Consider the following 17,656-nt stretch of genomic DNA (forward strand, 5'->3'; position numbering starts at 1 on the left):
GTTGAATATTGACATTTGACATAAGACGAGAAAAAAAGCCCTCTTCGTTTAATGTCCAATATTAAACCATTATAATGTACAACATATAATTTTTTTAGATAATAACCCAGATGCTCTCACATGCAAAGTCATGTTTCCAAAACATGTTGTAATTTATCGATATAAAACATTTATGATTAAATGAAATTCTGTTGTCCAGGTAATGTAAGCTCTATATAAAGGAAATTCACTGTATGGAGTCATCGATAATTATCTGCTTTATCTTCTATCACTGCCTGGGTGACTCAGGTTGTTGAGCAACACCTCGTCCTTTACCTTATACCGTATAAAAGCAGGCAGTAAAACCCAAACTCCATCAGTTTCTTGAAGGAGAAGAAAGATGAAGACTTACTACCAGTTGTGTGTCCTCGTTGCCCTGGTGTTCACGGTTCACTCAGGTCCTGTACCACAGCCGACTGAGAAGGATGAAGAGTTTGCAAAGGTAAGGATGACCTTGCACTCTGCAACTTGAAAGAACAAAGGATTTTTTTTATTTTATTTTGTTTTTATATTATTTTACTTTGTTGTATTTTATGATGCCAGGTTTCTAACTGTACATTTTTTTCTATTTAACCAGAATTACTTGAAAAAACTGTACAACATGGAAGAGGAGAACAAGTCATCCTTTGGGCGTACGGTCAGTGAGATGAGCATGAGGCTGAGTGAGATGCAGCAGTTTTTCGGGTTAAATGTGACAGGAACTCTGGACGCTGAAACGCTGGAGATGATGAAGAAGCCTCGCTGTGGAGTTCCAGATGTGGCTGCGTACAAAGCCAGAGATGCCACTTACAAATGGACTAAAAACAAGTTGACCTACAGGTACCAAAGCAGTGTGGTGTATTAACACATCCATTTCCGGCTTCGCAAAACAAACAGATGAATTGATTTAATAAATTACACTTTGTTATTTTTATTCCACAGGATTGAGAATTACACTCCCGATATGCCTAAGGCTGAGGTGGAGAAATCCATCGCGAGAGCGCTGCAAGTCTGGGCTCGCGTCACTCCTCTGAAGTTCACCCGCATCTACAGCGGTGTAGCTGACATCAGGATCTCTTTTACTACCGGAGGTGAGTCTCACACTTTATCCAGTGGCATTGGGACCATTTCCTGGAGACACAGAACCCTGTCCTGAAAAGTCTCTCCTGCAGAATATTACAGAATCTTGAAAGGGTTCTTGTTGACAGGGTCGATTAGAGATTGTGAAAGACAGTCAAATCTAAAATAATTTGTAGGAAATCTTCAAGAAACAATTTGTAATTAGTGGTCAGCACATACAGAACCCATGTAACAGGTAGTTGACTGCTTCAGATTTGGCCATGGGTCATGGACAGAAGCGTATGCATTTCTCCATTTCTAATTCAAAACAAATGTGTATCATGAGTCCCTGCCTCTAGTCATAGCAGTGGTACCATGAAAAACAATACAAGCACTTCAAATTGTCAAGCTCATAGCCATAAACTCATCACTAATGGTTACACATTAAAAGGTAACTGTTATGTCTCTGTGCTTATCCAGACCTTCATGAAGAATATTATGTAGCTGGGAGGAAAGGATAGTTTTAGCATAATAAACACATAAATGGTAAATTTCCGTTTCCAGATCATGGTGATGGCTCCCCATTTGATGGGCCTGGTAATATCTTGGCTCATGCATTTCCTCCCGGAAATAACATTGGTGGAGACGCCCATTTCGATGATGATGAGACGTTCACCTTCGGGTCTTCTGAGGGTAATTGTGCTCACGTTTCATTAAAAGGACATAGACGATACAATATGAAATTTGCATCATGAATAACGTTTTCCTTCACAGCATACAACTTGTTCTTGGTGGCTGCTCATGAATTTGGACACTCTTTGGGCCTTGAACATTCCAATGTTTTTGGTGCTCTGATGTATCCAATATACAGCTACACCAATGAGAAAAATTATGTTCTGCCCAGAGATGATGTTCAAAGAATTCAGGCTCTGTATGGTACGTTTCTGGAATACATTCCTTACAAATGTTAAAAAAAATCTTTCTGTAAATTCCCAAGCATGTATTTAGAAAACAATAAAATAAAATGACTTCAACAGGCTCAAACCCCCACAAACTTGATGAGCCTGAGCCCACACCTCCAGTCACCCCTGATGCCTGTGACCCCAATCTGGTCCTGGATGCTGTTACAACTCTGCGTGGAGAGAAGTTCTTCTTCAAAGACGGGTACACATGGAACCCAAAGCAACATTTACCTCTTTCTAATACATTTTGGGAAGTCTGACCATCTAATACTGATTTCTGTTGTTCAGGGTGTTCTGGCGCAGCTCCCCTTATATCAGCACAGTTGAGCAATACCCGATCAAACGCTTCTGGCCAAAACTTCCTGATAATATTGATGCTTCTTTTGAGAATCCATCAAAGGATTTAGTGTACATCTTTCAAGGTAAAACACCACTTTGCTTTGTAAATTATCTACTAGTGGTATCATACTGTATATGAGTTTGTGTTAACTTGTGCTTATGATCTTTAGGTGAGAGGGTCTGGCTTGTCCGTGCTTATGACATTGTGAAAACCGAGAGTCTCGGGAGCTTCGGTTTTCCAGCTCCAGTGAAGAAGATTGACGCTGCCCTTTATGACAAGAAAACTGGAAAGGCATTGCTTTTTGTTGGCAGCTCCTACTACAGGTAGTTCTTAGTGTATAGCTATTTTAAAGCCATTAAATACATACTGTTTATTTTTCAAGGTGTTAAGTAATACATTTTTTTGTAAGCTATGACATGAACAACGAGAAGATGGACTGGGATGACCCAAAACCAGTGGAACAAAGTTTCCCAGGAATGACAGGAAAAGTTACTGCAGCTTTACAGGAAAATGGTAAGTATTTAAAATGCATTTCAAAACTCCTGAATAATATGATTCATCAACTTTGAGTAAAGTGACACACTATATATTCTGCAGGTTATTCATACCTCTTCAGTGGGCCAAAAGTTTTCCAGTTCAACAATGGAAGGCTGCAAAATGTGCTGAACAACAACAACTTCTTGAAGTGCTAGTCTTTCACAGTTACCTGCCCCAGAGACAGCGGGAAATTCATTTTTAGAATAATTTATGAAATAATTTCCAGAGCTTTTGAGTAGTATTAACTGTGTTAAACCACCATTATCATTCAGCTCCTTTTTCATGATTTATTTTGCTTGTAATTGTTTTGTCTTTTCTGAATTATTTTCAGTTTTTGAGTTGTGCCTTTGAAATAAAACATTTTACCATTTCTACCTATTGTGATGTTGCTCTGTTTGACATATACTGTAGCTAAATGTGTTTGTAAAAATGCCTCTGCAGTTGGAAATTATAAAGCATGAAGCAAGCAATGGTGAAATCCTCCAACATCAAAAGAACAATGGACTTTTTTCACACTGTGTTAAAAATGTGGAAGTATCAGTAGTAATGGTTCTGAACGCCTGGTGAGAGAGTGAACAATGGCAGCAAACAGAGCTCACAATCACTGCAGCATCCCTCATCGTGCAAATTCATGCAAACATCCATATTTAAACTGTTACTCATTTTCCACCGAAGTGCTTGTGAGAAAGAAACAGCTTTGTGCTTCTCGCTGATATCTGTAATGTGCTGTGAGACAAAGCAGGATGCAAGTGTGTAAACTCAGTGTGCTATTTATCAGAGCTATTCCAAAAACCATTATCCAAGTCCATAGCAGGGGTTATACCAGGCAGGCAGAAACAAACTGGGACAATCCATGGGGCAAAACATGAGTAGTAACCAGGCAAGGGTCAAAATACATTAGTATAGAAATCACCAAACCGAGGAACAAGGAAACATGGCTCAGAAACGCAACGATGAGACGTCACAAAGGGAGAAACATGCAGAAGGGTTTGAATAGACAGCTAATCAAGAAGGAATACAAAACAGCTGCACACAATCACTGCACATAGTTCAGTATACCAATGACAGACTCGGCTCAAAAGAGAATGCACTTGGCCAGACACGTGACTGTATAAACATAAAATGACAGCACTGTTTGTACCGCGAGTTGGCCTAGTGGCTAGCGTGTCTCCCTCTTGATCAGGAGATCGCAAGTTCTACTCGCGGTCGGGTCATACCAAAGACCATCATAAAAATGGCACCTACTGCCGTCTGGCAAGGCACGCTGCAATACAGATGTGAGTGGGGAGTCAAACTCTCATGGTTACCAGAGGACCCGCCCCCCACTGTAACCCTAGCTGTATGGGCGAGAGGCCGAGGGCTATAGAAACGGAGATCGACGCCGCGTAATGCACCATATGGTGCGGGAAGGACTTTAGACTAGACTGTTCATGCTGAGAAGGGGAATTCATACAGCCAATAGCCAGCAGTTAAAAAAAATAATAATCTGATGACTTGAAATCCAAAGGGGCTTAAACACCAAATCCTGCCCTTTATCATGAATATTGTTCTTTTACTACTACAGGAAAGTTATAATGTCCTATGACTGTAATTTATGATTATATGATGCTGGATGCAAACAGCAGGATTTTAATTTTTTTATCCACAAATCATTGTCATTGTCCACAGAGTTGGTCATGGAACATGCAGATGACATAAAAGAGGGAAAATCAACAATCCTAAATGAGGGATAAAAGTCAGGGTCAAAACCAGGAACTACTCTACATGGAACTAGAAAACAAGGCTTGGACACAGAAAGGCACATTCAGGCTCGTCAACAAGACAAAGATACTCCAGGGTCGAAATCGACAAACTAATCAAAAGCTACACACAAACCATTGACAGGACAGGGGCTAAGACTGGCGCAGAATTAAAACAGAGTCAGATGGCAAAGTAAACTAAACCGGGAATTGGCATTTCTTACATTCTGAACCTCACCATCGTCTGAGAGAAAGAATGAGTGTCAGCTACATTAAAGCGATAAAAAACGGGTTACAAAATGGATTTTTTAAAATTAACAAGAAAATGGGCTAAGATTAGCCTAATCTGGTGAGAGAAGGGCATTCCTGTAACTGACAGAAATTTACCTTTAAAATTTACATTTAAACAATTTATGGTTTTCTAAACCTACTGTTGCTTTAATAGACTGTTTGCTGTGGTTTTTCCCCAAACTGTTACCACAAAGTCAGAAGCACACAGTGGTACAGAACGTCTCTGTTTGCTGTAACATTACAGTTTCCCTTCATGGAACTCAGAGCCCAAACCTGTTCCAACAGGACGATGCTCCTGTACACACAGCGAGCTCCATGAAGACGTGGTGTGTGAAGGTTGGAGTGAAGAACTCGAGTGTCCTGCACAGAGCCCTGACTGAACTCAACCCCACTAAACACCGACTGCACCCCAGACCTCCTCACACAACATCAGGGTCTGATCTCACTAACGCTCCTCTAGCTGAACGAACACCCCCCCCCCCACACACACACAGCCACGCCCTGAAATCTAGTGGAGAGCCTTCAAAGAAGAGTGGAGAATAAATCAGAAATGAGATGTTCAACAAGCACATATTAAAGTGCTACATAGTGTAGCTGGAAATGAAAGGCAGTCAGCAAGCCAAGACAAAAGCACATAGTGACAAAACTATGACCAACCTGTATGGTGGTGCTGTAAAACAAAATTGATATCACTGCTGTATGTCAAGAACGTGTTAAAGGTTCTGTGATTAACCTGACTACCTTCGTTTCTTTGACCTCTATCTTCCATCATAACACATTTTCATAGAACAGATTTACTAACCATAAAATGCCATAACATGGCCTGTACAGTTTACATCAGGAGACTGAAAATGTACTGCATGTGTCATTGCTGTGTGTCATAATGGTGATGGAGGTTTCTGTTGAATTAGATTAGATTAGATTAGATTAGATTAGATTAGATTAGATTAGATTAGATTAGATTAGATTAGATAAAACTTTATTGATCCCTTTGGAGGAAAAGACGTTGCCCCACATCCTTATTTTCTTATGACAGTGATGGTACGCATGGTGCATACCAGAGAAATAACAGCAACTTTTCAACAGTCTTCTTGAAGAGCCATGTGGCATCTTGATATGTCTACTAGATCCTGGAGTGATGGTGGAAATGTAAAGATCTGCAGGACAGTCATCAGTCCAGCCCTGTGCGGTGCCTCCAACACCTTCCTCAGGTGGATGATGTGTTTAGAATGAAACCAAAAGATCCATGAACCACTGGAAAATTGCGGGCACCCCATATCGAGCGAAAGGCAGGATGCAGCACTGCCATAATCCACTCAGCATACAGTTTCAGGGTGGACGGGTCTTTTGCTAGATCCAGCATAAATATGTATTCCAAACTGTTCAAACCAATCCAATTTTATGTGTATAGGATTATTAATAGACATTGCAGACAGATTCTCTCGGTCAAGCACATACAGCCCAACAGTGAGAAAGAGCAGATTATCAAGTATAATAGTGGCCCAGAAAGGTGCTGTATATTCTGTGATGAAATTACAACTCAGAGCTCCTCCAAATCAAACTGACAGCAGAACTACAAATTTAGAAGTGTAACAGATATGTGAGGTTTTTTTTTTACATGTACAGTTTGTCACTGATTTTCACAGTCCAGAGGCACGAGAAGTACATTTCAGGGTTTATTTTTTCCTTTTGTGTCGGACACTGGGACCACCACTGCAATGTGCCATGATGCCTAGAGCAATTGTACATCTTTATATAAATATATTTTCCAAGATTACATGTCCATCAGATTTTTGAGCAATTTTAACAATTTAAGATTTGTATGAATGAAAGTTTCAGTAAAAGTAGTGGATGATTAAGCGTCAGAGTATCAGAGTTGTAGCTCTCTCTTGCTGAAACATTCATCCATCCATTATCTGTAGCCGCTTATCCTGTGCAGGGTCACGGGCCGGCTGGATCCTATCCCAGCTGACTATGGGTAAGAGGCGGGGTTCACCCTGGACAAGTTGCCAGGTCATCACAGGGCGACACACAGAGACACACAACCATTCACACCTACGGTCAATTTCGAGCCACCAATTATCCGAACCTGCATGTCTTTGGACTGTGGAGGAAACTAAAGGAAACCCACACAGACACGGGGAGAACATGCAAACTCCACACAGAAAGGCAGCCGTCAGCCGCTGGGCTCAAACCCAGAACCTTCTTGCTGTGAGGCGACAGTGCCAACCACTACACCACCGTGCTGCCGCTTGTTAAAACATTTACAGATTTTGCATTTGATTTAGTTGATCTGGAAAATGATGAGATCCAATTCTGAGAGGAAGCCCTTCTCCAAAATAGGGGTGTTACACTGTGTGCTAACACAACTCATAATCTCAGGATTTTCAGGGCATAATGTGTTTTACAGGAGCAGCTAATCCAATTCTAAGATTTTCCCCCACTTTGTGTCAAGAACAGTTTTAAAACAGTTGTTTCAGTAATTCTAGTTTATGAAAGGATGCACAATGAGATGTCTGTCAACACTCAGGCACTGCTAATTTTTCCTTGCTGTTGCCAGTCATGGCGGCATGGTGGTGTAGTAGTTAGCACTGTCGCCTCACAGCAAGAAGGTCCTGGGTTTCAGACATCAGAGTTCAGGTATTTGATATAATTTGATTTAAGACAGTGGGATGTGGGACAGTGAAATTTGAGATGATGATATTTTGGACAGCGGTATTGGTGACGGTTGTATTTGAGATGATGATATATTGCACCGTGTTATTTGTCAATATCCTGCTACTTTAGACATGATGACACTCACCACATTGTCTTGACTAAGGATTTATAGGATATGGCTCAACTTTGGCTTCAGACAAGACAAAATAACAGAAGTGACCATGATTCCATCATCAACAATAAAACACAAGCACACTTGAAGCATTAAAATGATTTATCAGTCGAAGTTCTTCTTCAACAACAGGTACACATGGAACCCAAAGTAACATTGATGTCTTTCTAATCCATTTTGGGAAGTCTGACCATCTAATATTGATTTCTGTTGTTCAAGTTGTTCTGGTGCAGCCACCCTCAGCTCAGCACAATCGAGCAATATTTGATCAAGTTCTTCTGGCTTTGCATGAAAGTCTGGGCTCTCAGTGATTAAGATGTTGTGAATACCAAGAGTCTTAGGAGCTTCAGTTTGCTAGCTACTGTGAAGAAGATTGATGCTGCTCTTTATGACGAGTATACTGGAAAGGCATTGTTTTTTGTTGGCAGCTCATACTACAGGTAGTTCTTAGTGTATAGTTATATTAAAGTAATTAAAAATGTACTCCTGAATAATAAAAGTCATCAACTTTGACTAAAATAACACACAGTGTGTTTTACTGGTTCTACCTACCTCTTCAGTGGGCCAAATACTTTCCACGTCAAGAACAGAAGGCTGTAGAATCAACTGAATAACAGCTACTTCTTGCAGTGCCAGTCTTTCATATTTACATTCCCCAGAGACAGTGGGGAAATTCATCTCATCTCATCTCATTATCTGTAGCCGCTTTATCCTTCTACAGGGTCGCAGGCAAGCTGGAGCCTATCCCAGCTGACTACGGGCGAAAGGCGGGGTACACCCTGGACAAGTCGCCAGGTCATCACAGGGCTGACACATAGACACAGACAACCATTCACACTCACATTCACACCTACGGTCAATTTAGAGTCACCAGTTAACCTAACCTGCATGTCTTTGGCCTGTGGGGGAAACCGGAGCACCCGGAGGAAACCCACGCGGACACGGGGAGAACATGCAAACTCCACACAGAAAGGCCCTCGCCGGCCCCGGGGCTCGAACCCAGGACCTTCTTGCTGTGAGGCGACAGTGCTAACCACTACACCACCGTGCTGCCCGGGGAAATTCATTTGTAGAATAAATGTTGAAAGAATTTACAGAGCATTAAACTCTTTCAATATATAATATGTACTATACCTATGGATATTATGTTTAATTTAGTGGAGTACAGCACCAGGATCAATCCAGCAAGTCCAGAGCATGAAAGGGGCCACAACAGGAAAAGTGTGACAATATCTCGCACCTGCATCACATTGGCCAGCTTGACAGAACAGATAATTAGGAATACAGTGGTTGAAAAGGGTGATCAGATCAGATCAAATTTAGATCTGAGCCTTGTGTAACGCCAAACTTTACTTTTGGATGCAAAGAGGAGTCATCATAACTTTTACAATATAATAAGTGCCAGTTGGATAGGATCTGGGTGGCACGGTGGTGTAGGGGTTAGCACTGTCGCCTCACAGCAAGAAGGTCCGGGTTCGAGCCCCGGGGCCGGCGAGGGCCTTTCTGTGCGGAGTTTGCATGTTCTCCCCGTGTCCGCGTGGGTTTCCTCCGGGTGCTCCGGTTTCCCCCACAGTCCAAAGACATGCAGGTTAGGTTAACTGGTGACTCTAAATTGAGCGTAGGTGTGAATGTGAGTGTGAATGGTTGTCTGTGTCTATGTGTCAGCCCTGTGATGACCTGGCGACTTGTCCAGGGTGTACCCCGCCTTTCGCCCGTAGTCAGCTGGGATAGGCTCCAGCTCGCCCGCGACCCTGTAGAACAGGATAAAGTGGCTACAGATAATGAGATGAGATGAGAAACTTTGCAGATATCATTTATTTAGAGAATGAACAGTTTTGGACCCAATACTGACCCCTGGGGGACACCACAAACAATGTCCAAGCATGAGGAAGTGTAATCTCCCAACTTCACAAACTGTCTTCTGTCCCTTAAATAACTTTTCACCCAGTGCAAAACTATCCCCCGATCCCATACCGTTCCAGTTTATTATTATTATTATTATTATTATTATTAATATGTCATGATTGATTGTGTCGAAAGCTTTCTTGAGGTCGATGAATATTCCAATTGCGTACTGTTTGTGATCTATAGCGTTAGTGATTTCCTCAACTGATTCCATTAATGCCAGTGCTGTTGAACTGTTTGATCTAAATCCGTATCGACTGTCAGAGAGTAATTTATGCTTATCCAGGAATTTGTCTAATCTGTTGTTGAATATTTTTTCTAGAATTTTTGAGAATTGTGGTAATAAAGAAACAGGCCTATAGTTTGTGTAGTGGTGTTTATCCCCAGTTTTATACAGCGGCACAACTTTAGCTATTTTCATTTTGTTTGGAAATTTGCCAGTTTGGAATGATAAGTTACAGATGAAAGTTAATGGTTTTGAAATTCCCTCAATGACCCTTTTCACAATTTTCATATCAATGTTATCACAATCAGTAGATGTTTTATGTTTACAGTTTTTTACAATATCAATTATTTCTTTTTCTTCCACTGCTGTGAGGAACACTGAGCTTTGATTTCTATCTATAAGGTTATCATTCCAATCCTGCGATGACGATGGATCAGGGATTTTTTTCTGCCAGGTTTGGTCCAACACTTACAAAAAAATATTAAAACTATTAACTATATAATCTATATTGTCTATCTTAATGTTGTTATCTATAAAGTACTGAGGGTAACATTGTCTAGAGCCATTTTTGATTATATCATGTAATAAATCCCATATTCCTTTAATATTGTTTTTACTTTTATTTAATGTTTCATGATAACATTCCTTTCTGCTAGCTCTAATAATATTGCTTAACTTATTTTTATATTTTTTATATTTATTCTCTGCCTCTTTAGTTTTCTGTTTTATGAATTCTCTGTACAGCGTATTTTTCTTTTTACAGGCATTTTGTAATCCCTTGGTGATCCATGGTCGATCAGTGTATTTATGTTTCCTGCCATATTGTTTAATTGGACAATTTTTGTTACATAGTGATGCAAATATCCTCAAAAATGTTTCATATGCATTGTCAATATCATTATTCTTGTATATAGCGTCCCAGTTTTGCACTAGCAAGTCATTCTTAAATGCATTCATGTTTTCCTCTGTCCTCAATCGTCTATATATTGGTCTTGTATCTGGATGATTTCCTTTAAAATTGCCATCATAAACTGTAAAAACTGGTAGGTGGTCACTGATGTCAATGATAAATAATCCACTCACAGTATTGTTTTCAATGTCATTAGTGAATATGTTGTCGATTAATGTGGAACTGTATGATGTGATTCTGCTGGGTTTGGTGATTTTTGGATAAAGACTCATACTATACATTGTATTAATGAATTCGTCAGTCATTTTATGCTTCTTAGGATTTAAAAGGTCAATATTAAGATCACCACAGATGAAAATAGCTTTCTGATTCATCCTCGAAAAAGATGCCTCGATCCAGTCCTTGAATAAGTCCATACTAGAACCTGGTGTTCTATATATACAGCTGATTATTACATTTTTGTTTTTTTCTGTACAGATTTCAATAGTTATACATTCTAACAGATTGTCAATTTCAGTTGAAATATTTTCCAATATCCTATAATCTAAATTTTTGTCCACATATACAGCCACACCTCCTCCGCCTTTGCTTTTCCTGTTTATATAGTTGAGTTCATATCCATCCATCTCAAAATCCATCCCTTTATCAGCGTTGATCCAAGTTTCTGATATTGCAATAATTTTGAACGGTTTTGTAAACTGACTTAAGTAGTCCTTAATGTTATTAAAGTTTGCATACATGCTTCTGCTGTTGAAATGAATTATGGATAATTTGTTGTCAGTTCTAATGGTCTGATTGTACTGTCTGTTTGTATAATAATAGCAGTTGTCATTAATATTGAAAAAGAAGTTGTTGTCCGGATCTATATCGTTTTCTATATCCAGTAAATTATAATCGGAATATTGAAAGGTTTTTAGCTCCATATTGTTATGATCAGGAATCCTTTGAGATGTGCCATCATTAACTCCAGATGCAGGTGAATGAGTTATTTCCGACGATGTCATGGTTGTGTGCTGTGAAATGAGTCATCATGCCATACAGTCCGGTTAATGGTGATTATTGGTATCTGTCCAGCTCCTCCATGGTCTTGATGACCACAACCTTGGCTTGCTCTGGCGTTCTGTTAAGCTTAATGAATATTTTACAATTATTGGTCCATGTGCTTTGAATCTTTCCCTGTCTTTTCAAGTTGCGTGCCTTTCTTGCGATGTCAGAGTTTCGTTTTATGAGATGCTCATTTATGAAGACGTCTGCCCCTTTCAATTTCCTTCCCAGTTTCAGCAATGCAGTCTTGTATTTTCTGTTTATGAATCTCATGATTACAGCCGGTGTATTTCTGTCATTTCTCCGGGGCAAAGTATGGCATGCCTCCACGGTGTTTAAATCCACTTCAATGCCCTTTGAGTGGAGGAAAGCAGCCACCTGTTGCTCTGTCGATCGGTCATCCTGCTCACCGGGCTCCACCCCGTTGTCAGTGGTCACTGCCTGGGCATATGACTGGGGTTTAATGCGGAGCCCGGTGATAATCACATCCTTGATCCTGGAGTACTGCTCCAGATCCGCCACTCTGTTCTCCAGTACCGCCAGACGCCGGTCTTTCTCGGCGTTCTGGATCCGGAGAGCCTTCACCTCCTCCACCAGCTCCAGGATGCTTTTCTGCTGCTGTTTAACAGCAGAAATCTCCTTAATCAAAAACTCGAGGGTCGTCTTGAGTTCCTCGCCCTCCTCTGCTGTCATTGCCCTCTTCGGCCGCATGCTGCTGCTAGGTAACGCTGCCCAACGCCGGGTCAGCTGTTTGCAGCTGTTTGCCTAGCCACCGGCTAGTTAGTTTGCAAACTAGCCAATTATCGTGCAAATCCAAGTTCCAAATCAGCGTCGTAAACCAGGCACTGTCCACTGGCCGAAATCCAAAATCACTAGTCGAGAATCAGTAGTCAAATTAATTTAAAAATATAATCTGAAGCCGAGCACCAAACACACAAGCGAACGAGCACCACTGATTGTTGACGAGGTTGATGCTGCCTTTCTGAAGTTTCCTGCCAGAGGAACATTGTTAAACAAACAAACAAACAAACAAACAAGCAAACAAAAAAAGTTAAAGGCCCGAAAAGCAAATTAAACCAAGCTACTGAAAAAAGGCAGCTGATGATAAAAAGCCTGTATCCACTAATACAGACTGAAATCAAGTACATCGTATGTTTTGACAAAAAATGGTGCCACAATAATACATTTTAAAAAAATTGTACACATGGATGCTACCCGTGAGAACATATGCATCAACACGGTATTCTTCATGGATAAGGCTGATGTATATAAAATAAATTTCCACTGCAACAAGCGCTTAACAATTTAGGCAGTTTAAGTGAATGATGAGTATCTTATGTAAACATGAAACAGGCTCTTCGTACTGAATAACTCAAGCTTTAGAACATCTGGAATACACCTCTCCTATACGAGTAATGGGTCAGGATTTGACTGTCTGATTTTTTTCAAGATGGAAACTTTAATAAGATCCAAACTGTATAAATATGTAAACCAGTGTCTGCAGGTGGACAAAACTAGCCAAACATTCAAAGGAAATGGGTGATGAGATCAGCAGACATGCAATCAATCTGAAAAACCCAAATAAAGACAACAGCATTTTTCAACATCCTGCTTTAAGAAATGTTGTGTGGCTTGTTTTGCCTTGAGCAAGAGAGTTACAGTATATGGCTCAACATCAGTTGGAGAAGACCCAAGACCCAATGTCTTCCAGTGGAGAGCAGGAATCTGCTGGCAATGTGTCATCCAGTAAACCCCCCCCCCCCCCCACACACACACACATAGAATCTTCATGACATATTGTTTTTTCATATCAAGTTGGCAAGAGAGCATAAAAAATTGTCCATTATAATTCACAATCTTCAATGTATTTGCTAAATGTCATACAGCTTTCGCACAACGCATGAATAAAAAAAGCTTTATAAACTGTGGACCTCGTATAATGGATGAACAAAGTGTTGTGGGGTTGGCATTGTGAATTTTTTTTTTTAGCACCAACTCTTACATTTGAAAATTAATGTTTCAAAAGCTGTATAGGAATATTTAACTGATCATACATGTTTTGAAAAAGGGATTCCTCAAGTATTCTTTGGAATAGAACAGAATGCCTTTATTGTCACTATACACATGTAGAATGAGATTAAAGCATTCATTGTTCTAGATTTATAGTGTAGGATTTGTTCCATCAATGGGAAAAACAGAAGGAGAACTTGTCATACGTAGGACTGTCATTTATAGATGTAAAATATGTGTAATTAAATTAAATTGGTTTGTTACTCAGGATGTTGAGTCATACCTGATTTCTTAGTTCTGCAATTGTTTATTGACCAATCTGTTGCGTGATATTGCCACCGTTGTCATACAAAAGCAGGCAGTAAAACCCAAACTCCATCAGTTTCTTGAAGGAGAAGAAAGATGAAGACTTACTACCAGTTGTGTGTCCTCGTTGCCCTGGTGTTCACGGTTCACTCAAATCCTGTACCACAGCCGACTGAGAAGGATGAAGAGTTTGCAAAGGTAAGGATGGCACTACACTCTGCAACTTAAAATGACAAAGGACTTTTTTTTAAAAATAGTTTTTTATATTATTTTACTTTGTTGTATTTTATGATGCCATGTTTCTAACTGTACATTTTTTTCCTCTTTAACCAGAATTACTTGAAAAAACTGTACAACATGGAAGAAGAGAACAAGTCGTCCTTTGGGCGTACGGTCAGTGAGATGAGCATGAAGCTGAGTGAGATGCAGCAGTTTTTCAGGATAAATGCGACAGGAACTCTGGACGCTGAAACGCTGGAGATGATGAAGAAGCCTCGCTGTGGAGTTCCAGATGTGGCTGCGTACAAAGCCAGAGATACCATTTACAAATGGACTAAAAACAAGTTGACCTACAGGTACCAACGCAACATAGGGTTCTGAATGCATTCTAGCTTCCCATAATCAAACAAACAAATTGATTTAGTTCTGCTTTAAACACTTTGTTATTTTTATTCCACAGGATTGAGAATTATACTCCTGATATGCCTAAGACTGAGGTGGAGGACTCCATCGCGAGAGCACTGCAAGTCTGGGCTCGCGTCACTCCTCTGAGGTTCACCCGCATCTACAGCGGTGTAGCCGACATCATGATCTCTTTTACTACCGGAGGTGAGTCTCATACTTTATCCAGTGGCATTGGGGCCATTTCCTGGAGACACAGAATGCTGTCCTGAAGTCTTTCTTGTGGAATTTTATCTTGACATGGTCAATTAGAGATTGTGAAAGCCAACATCTATTGCTGCAGCATCTTACAACAAATACTGATGTTAATAATAAGCTTTGTATTTCCAGATCATGGTGATGGCTCCCCATTTGATGGGCCAAATGGTTTCTTGGCTCATGCATTTGTCCCCGCTCCTGGCTTAGGTGGAGATACCCATTTTGATGAAGATGAAACCTTCACCTTCACATCTTCTAAAGGTAAATCTGCTCACATTTTATCAAACCTGAAACCTACATGATGCAGTGTGCAAGTTGTCAAAATAAACCTCATCCTTTTTTTGGGCTACCACAGGATACGTCTTGTTCTTGGTGGCTGCCCATGAATTTGGACACGCCCTGGGCCTTGACCATTCCAGTGATCCTGGAGCTCTCATGAATGCAGTGTACACCTACAGAGATGTTAACAGCTTCGTTCTTCCTCGAGACGACATCATTAACATTCAGGCTCTCTATGGTGAGCTTCTGGAATTAATAATTTTGTGATCAGTTGTCTAGAAAACCTGACATGTCAAACATCGAACTAACAAAGTTAAATGAATTCAACAGGCCCGAACCCTGATATGCCCAATTTGCCAACACCTCCACCCACTCCTAATGCCTGTGACCCCGCACTGGTCCTGGATGCTGTCACAATGCTGCGTGGAGAGATGTACTTCTTCAAGAATCAGTATGCCTGGATATAAAAAATATTGTAAAACCTTCTAAATCATTGGTTGTGTCTTTTAGGATTTTAATCATTTGACATTTATTTCTGTCGTTCAGGATTTTCTGGCGCCGCCAGGCTCAGGACCCTAAAGCTTCAGAACATCTGATTAAGAGCTTCTGGCTTGATCTTCCAGAAAATATCGATGCTGCTTTTGAGAATCCATCAGATGATTTGGTATACTTCTTTAAAGGTAAAAACACTTTTTTTAATTGACAGTTCCAAATTTCTAGATTCATTCCATAAGAATGTGTGTTCACTCATGCTCATGATCTTTAGGTCGGAAGGTCTGGGCTGTCAATGGTTATGATGTTGTGAAACGCATGGATCTCAGCAGCTTCAGTTTGCCGGCTAACGTGAAGCAGATCACCGCTGCCCTTTATGATGAGTCTACTAGAAAGACATTGTTCTTTGTTGGCAAATCATACTACAGGTATCTCACAGTGTATTGTTTTATTTAAAAAAAGAAAGAAGATGGGATGCACATTCTTTTTCATGTTATTTACTAATGGACATATTTTTAAAGCTATGACATGAACAAGAAGAAGATGGACAAGGGTTATCCTGAGCATGTGGAAAAGAAATTCCCAGGAATGACAGGAAGCGTTACTGCAGCCTTCCAGTTCAGAGGTCAGTATTCAGTGAATTCATAAATGTTCTAAGTAACCTGGGCTAATTTGGATCTGGTTCCTGATATGAAAATGCTGACTTTATTCCCCCCTGCAGGTTTCACCTACATCATCAGTCAAAAAATAATCTTCGAGTTTAGCGAATCAACGCTGATGCGTGTGCTGGGAAACTCCTACTTCTTACAGTGCAACCGTTTTTAATGCCTTTTCTATTTATCTGTCATGCAGGCAGTGGACAGTAAATTATTTTAATGCAGACAGTAAACTGTGTAATAAATTATTGAGTAAATTGTTCTTTAATTTGAGAGTAATTTTCTGAGTAATTGTAATTCCTCAAATTATACTTTCTAAATAAACTTTTCATGTGAAGTTAAAGCTACCATGAGATGCTCCTGTTTTATTCAACAAAAATCCAGATGCCTCATTTTGTTAATGAAAAGCACTAAACAAGCCGAGGCAAGAGCACACAACAGCAAATGAATCACAGCCCACACCCTTCTCTTTGCTGGAGATGATGTGAAGTAACGGGGTACCTGAACATTCTGAAACAATAACCATAACAGACAGAACCTAAACAGAAGCTGGGCTTCCAGATAAAACTAATTTTCCAGTAATGTGAGAACTAATTAGAATAATCTCACTGACAAGAGTGAAAAACACCATATCATTAACTCAGTGCTCAGCGATATCTTTACAGCATGCTGTGTATTTACGCCACTTTTAATATAAAATGGCAAGACAGTGCGAGTGTTTCTAAGGTGCCATGTTCTGCCCCTTTTTCACAAGTCGACACAGTTCCCTGAGGTTTTAATGAAATGTCTGTGACCTGCTTTGGTTAAAGTCCCTCAGTGATGAAGCCCCACAGCTCCTCCTCCCCATGTCTAAACAGCCCTGTTCAGAACGGACGGTTTGAGCTTCTGTTCCTTTAAATGATACGGAGACACTGCTCACCCCCCTGTTCCTCCAGCCAATCAGGTCACACTTTCCTCATGAATATTCATTCACAAAGGCAGTTCTCAAGCCATGAGTGGAGATAGTCAGAGGAGGGGGCGGGATTATTCTAATGAGCTCCTCTTATGACATAGAAAGTGGTTTGTTTGAATCACGTTTTCAGCACAAAAGAAACGGACTGGGTCGTGATGTCAGAGTGTGTGTGTGTGTGTGTTGGTCGTGATGTCGGAGTGTGTGTGTTGGTCGTGATGTCA

General features: G+C 40.4%; 1 protein-coding gene across 1 annotated transcript; it reads left to right on the forward strand.

The window, feature by feature from the left end:
* Window positions 1-344: 344 nt before the first annotated feature.
* Window positions 345-16,830, forward strand: LOC132873773 (uncharacterized). Its single transcript, XM_060909576.1, has 22 exons — window positions 345-481; window positions 617-858; window positions 961-1,109; window positions 1,642-1,770; window positions 1,852-2,013; window positions 2,115-2,241; window positions 2,328-2,461; window positions 2,549-2,702; window positions 2,789-2,892; window positions 2,977-3,070; window positions 10,624-10,645; window positions 12,396-12,583; window positions 14,264-14,375; window positions 14,511-14,752; window positions 14,857-15,005; window positions 15,189-15,317; window positions 15,412-15,573; window positions 15,666-15,786; window positions 15,882-16,015; window positions 16,102-16,255; window positions 16,349-16,452; window positions 16,549-16,830. The coding sequence occupies exons 1-22, from the start codon at window positions 380-382 to the stop codon at window positions 16,650-16,652; spliced, it is 3,018 nt and encodes a 1,005-aa protein (XP_060765559.1). The 5' UTR covers window positions 345-379; the 3' UTR covers window positions 16,653-16,830.
* Window positions 16,831-17,656: the final 826 nt, after the last annotated feature.

Source organism: Neoarius graeffei, chromosome 25, assembly GCF_027579695.1.
Source record: "Neoarius graeffei isolate fNeoGra1 chromosome 25, fNeoGra1.pri, whole genome shotgun sequence".
In the NCBI taxonomy this organism is placed as follows: Eukaryota; Metazoa; Chordata; class Actinopteri; order Siluriformes; family Ariidae; genus Neoarius; species Neoarius graeffei.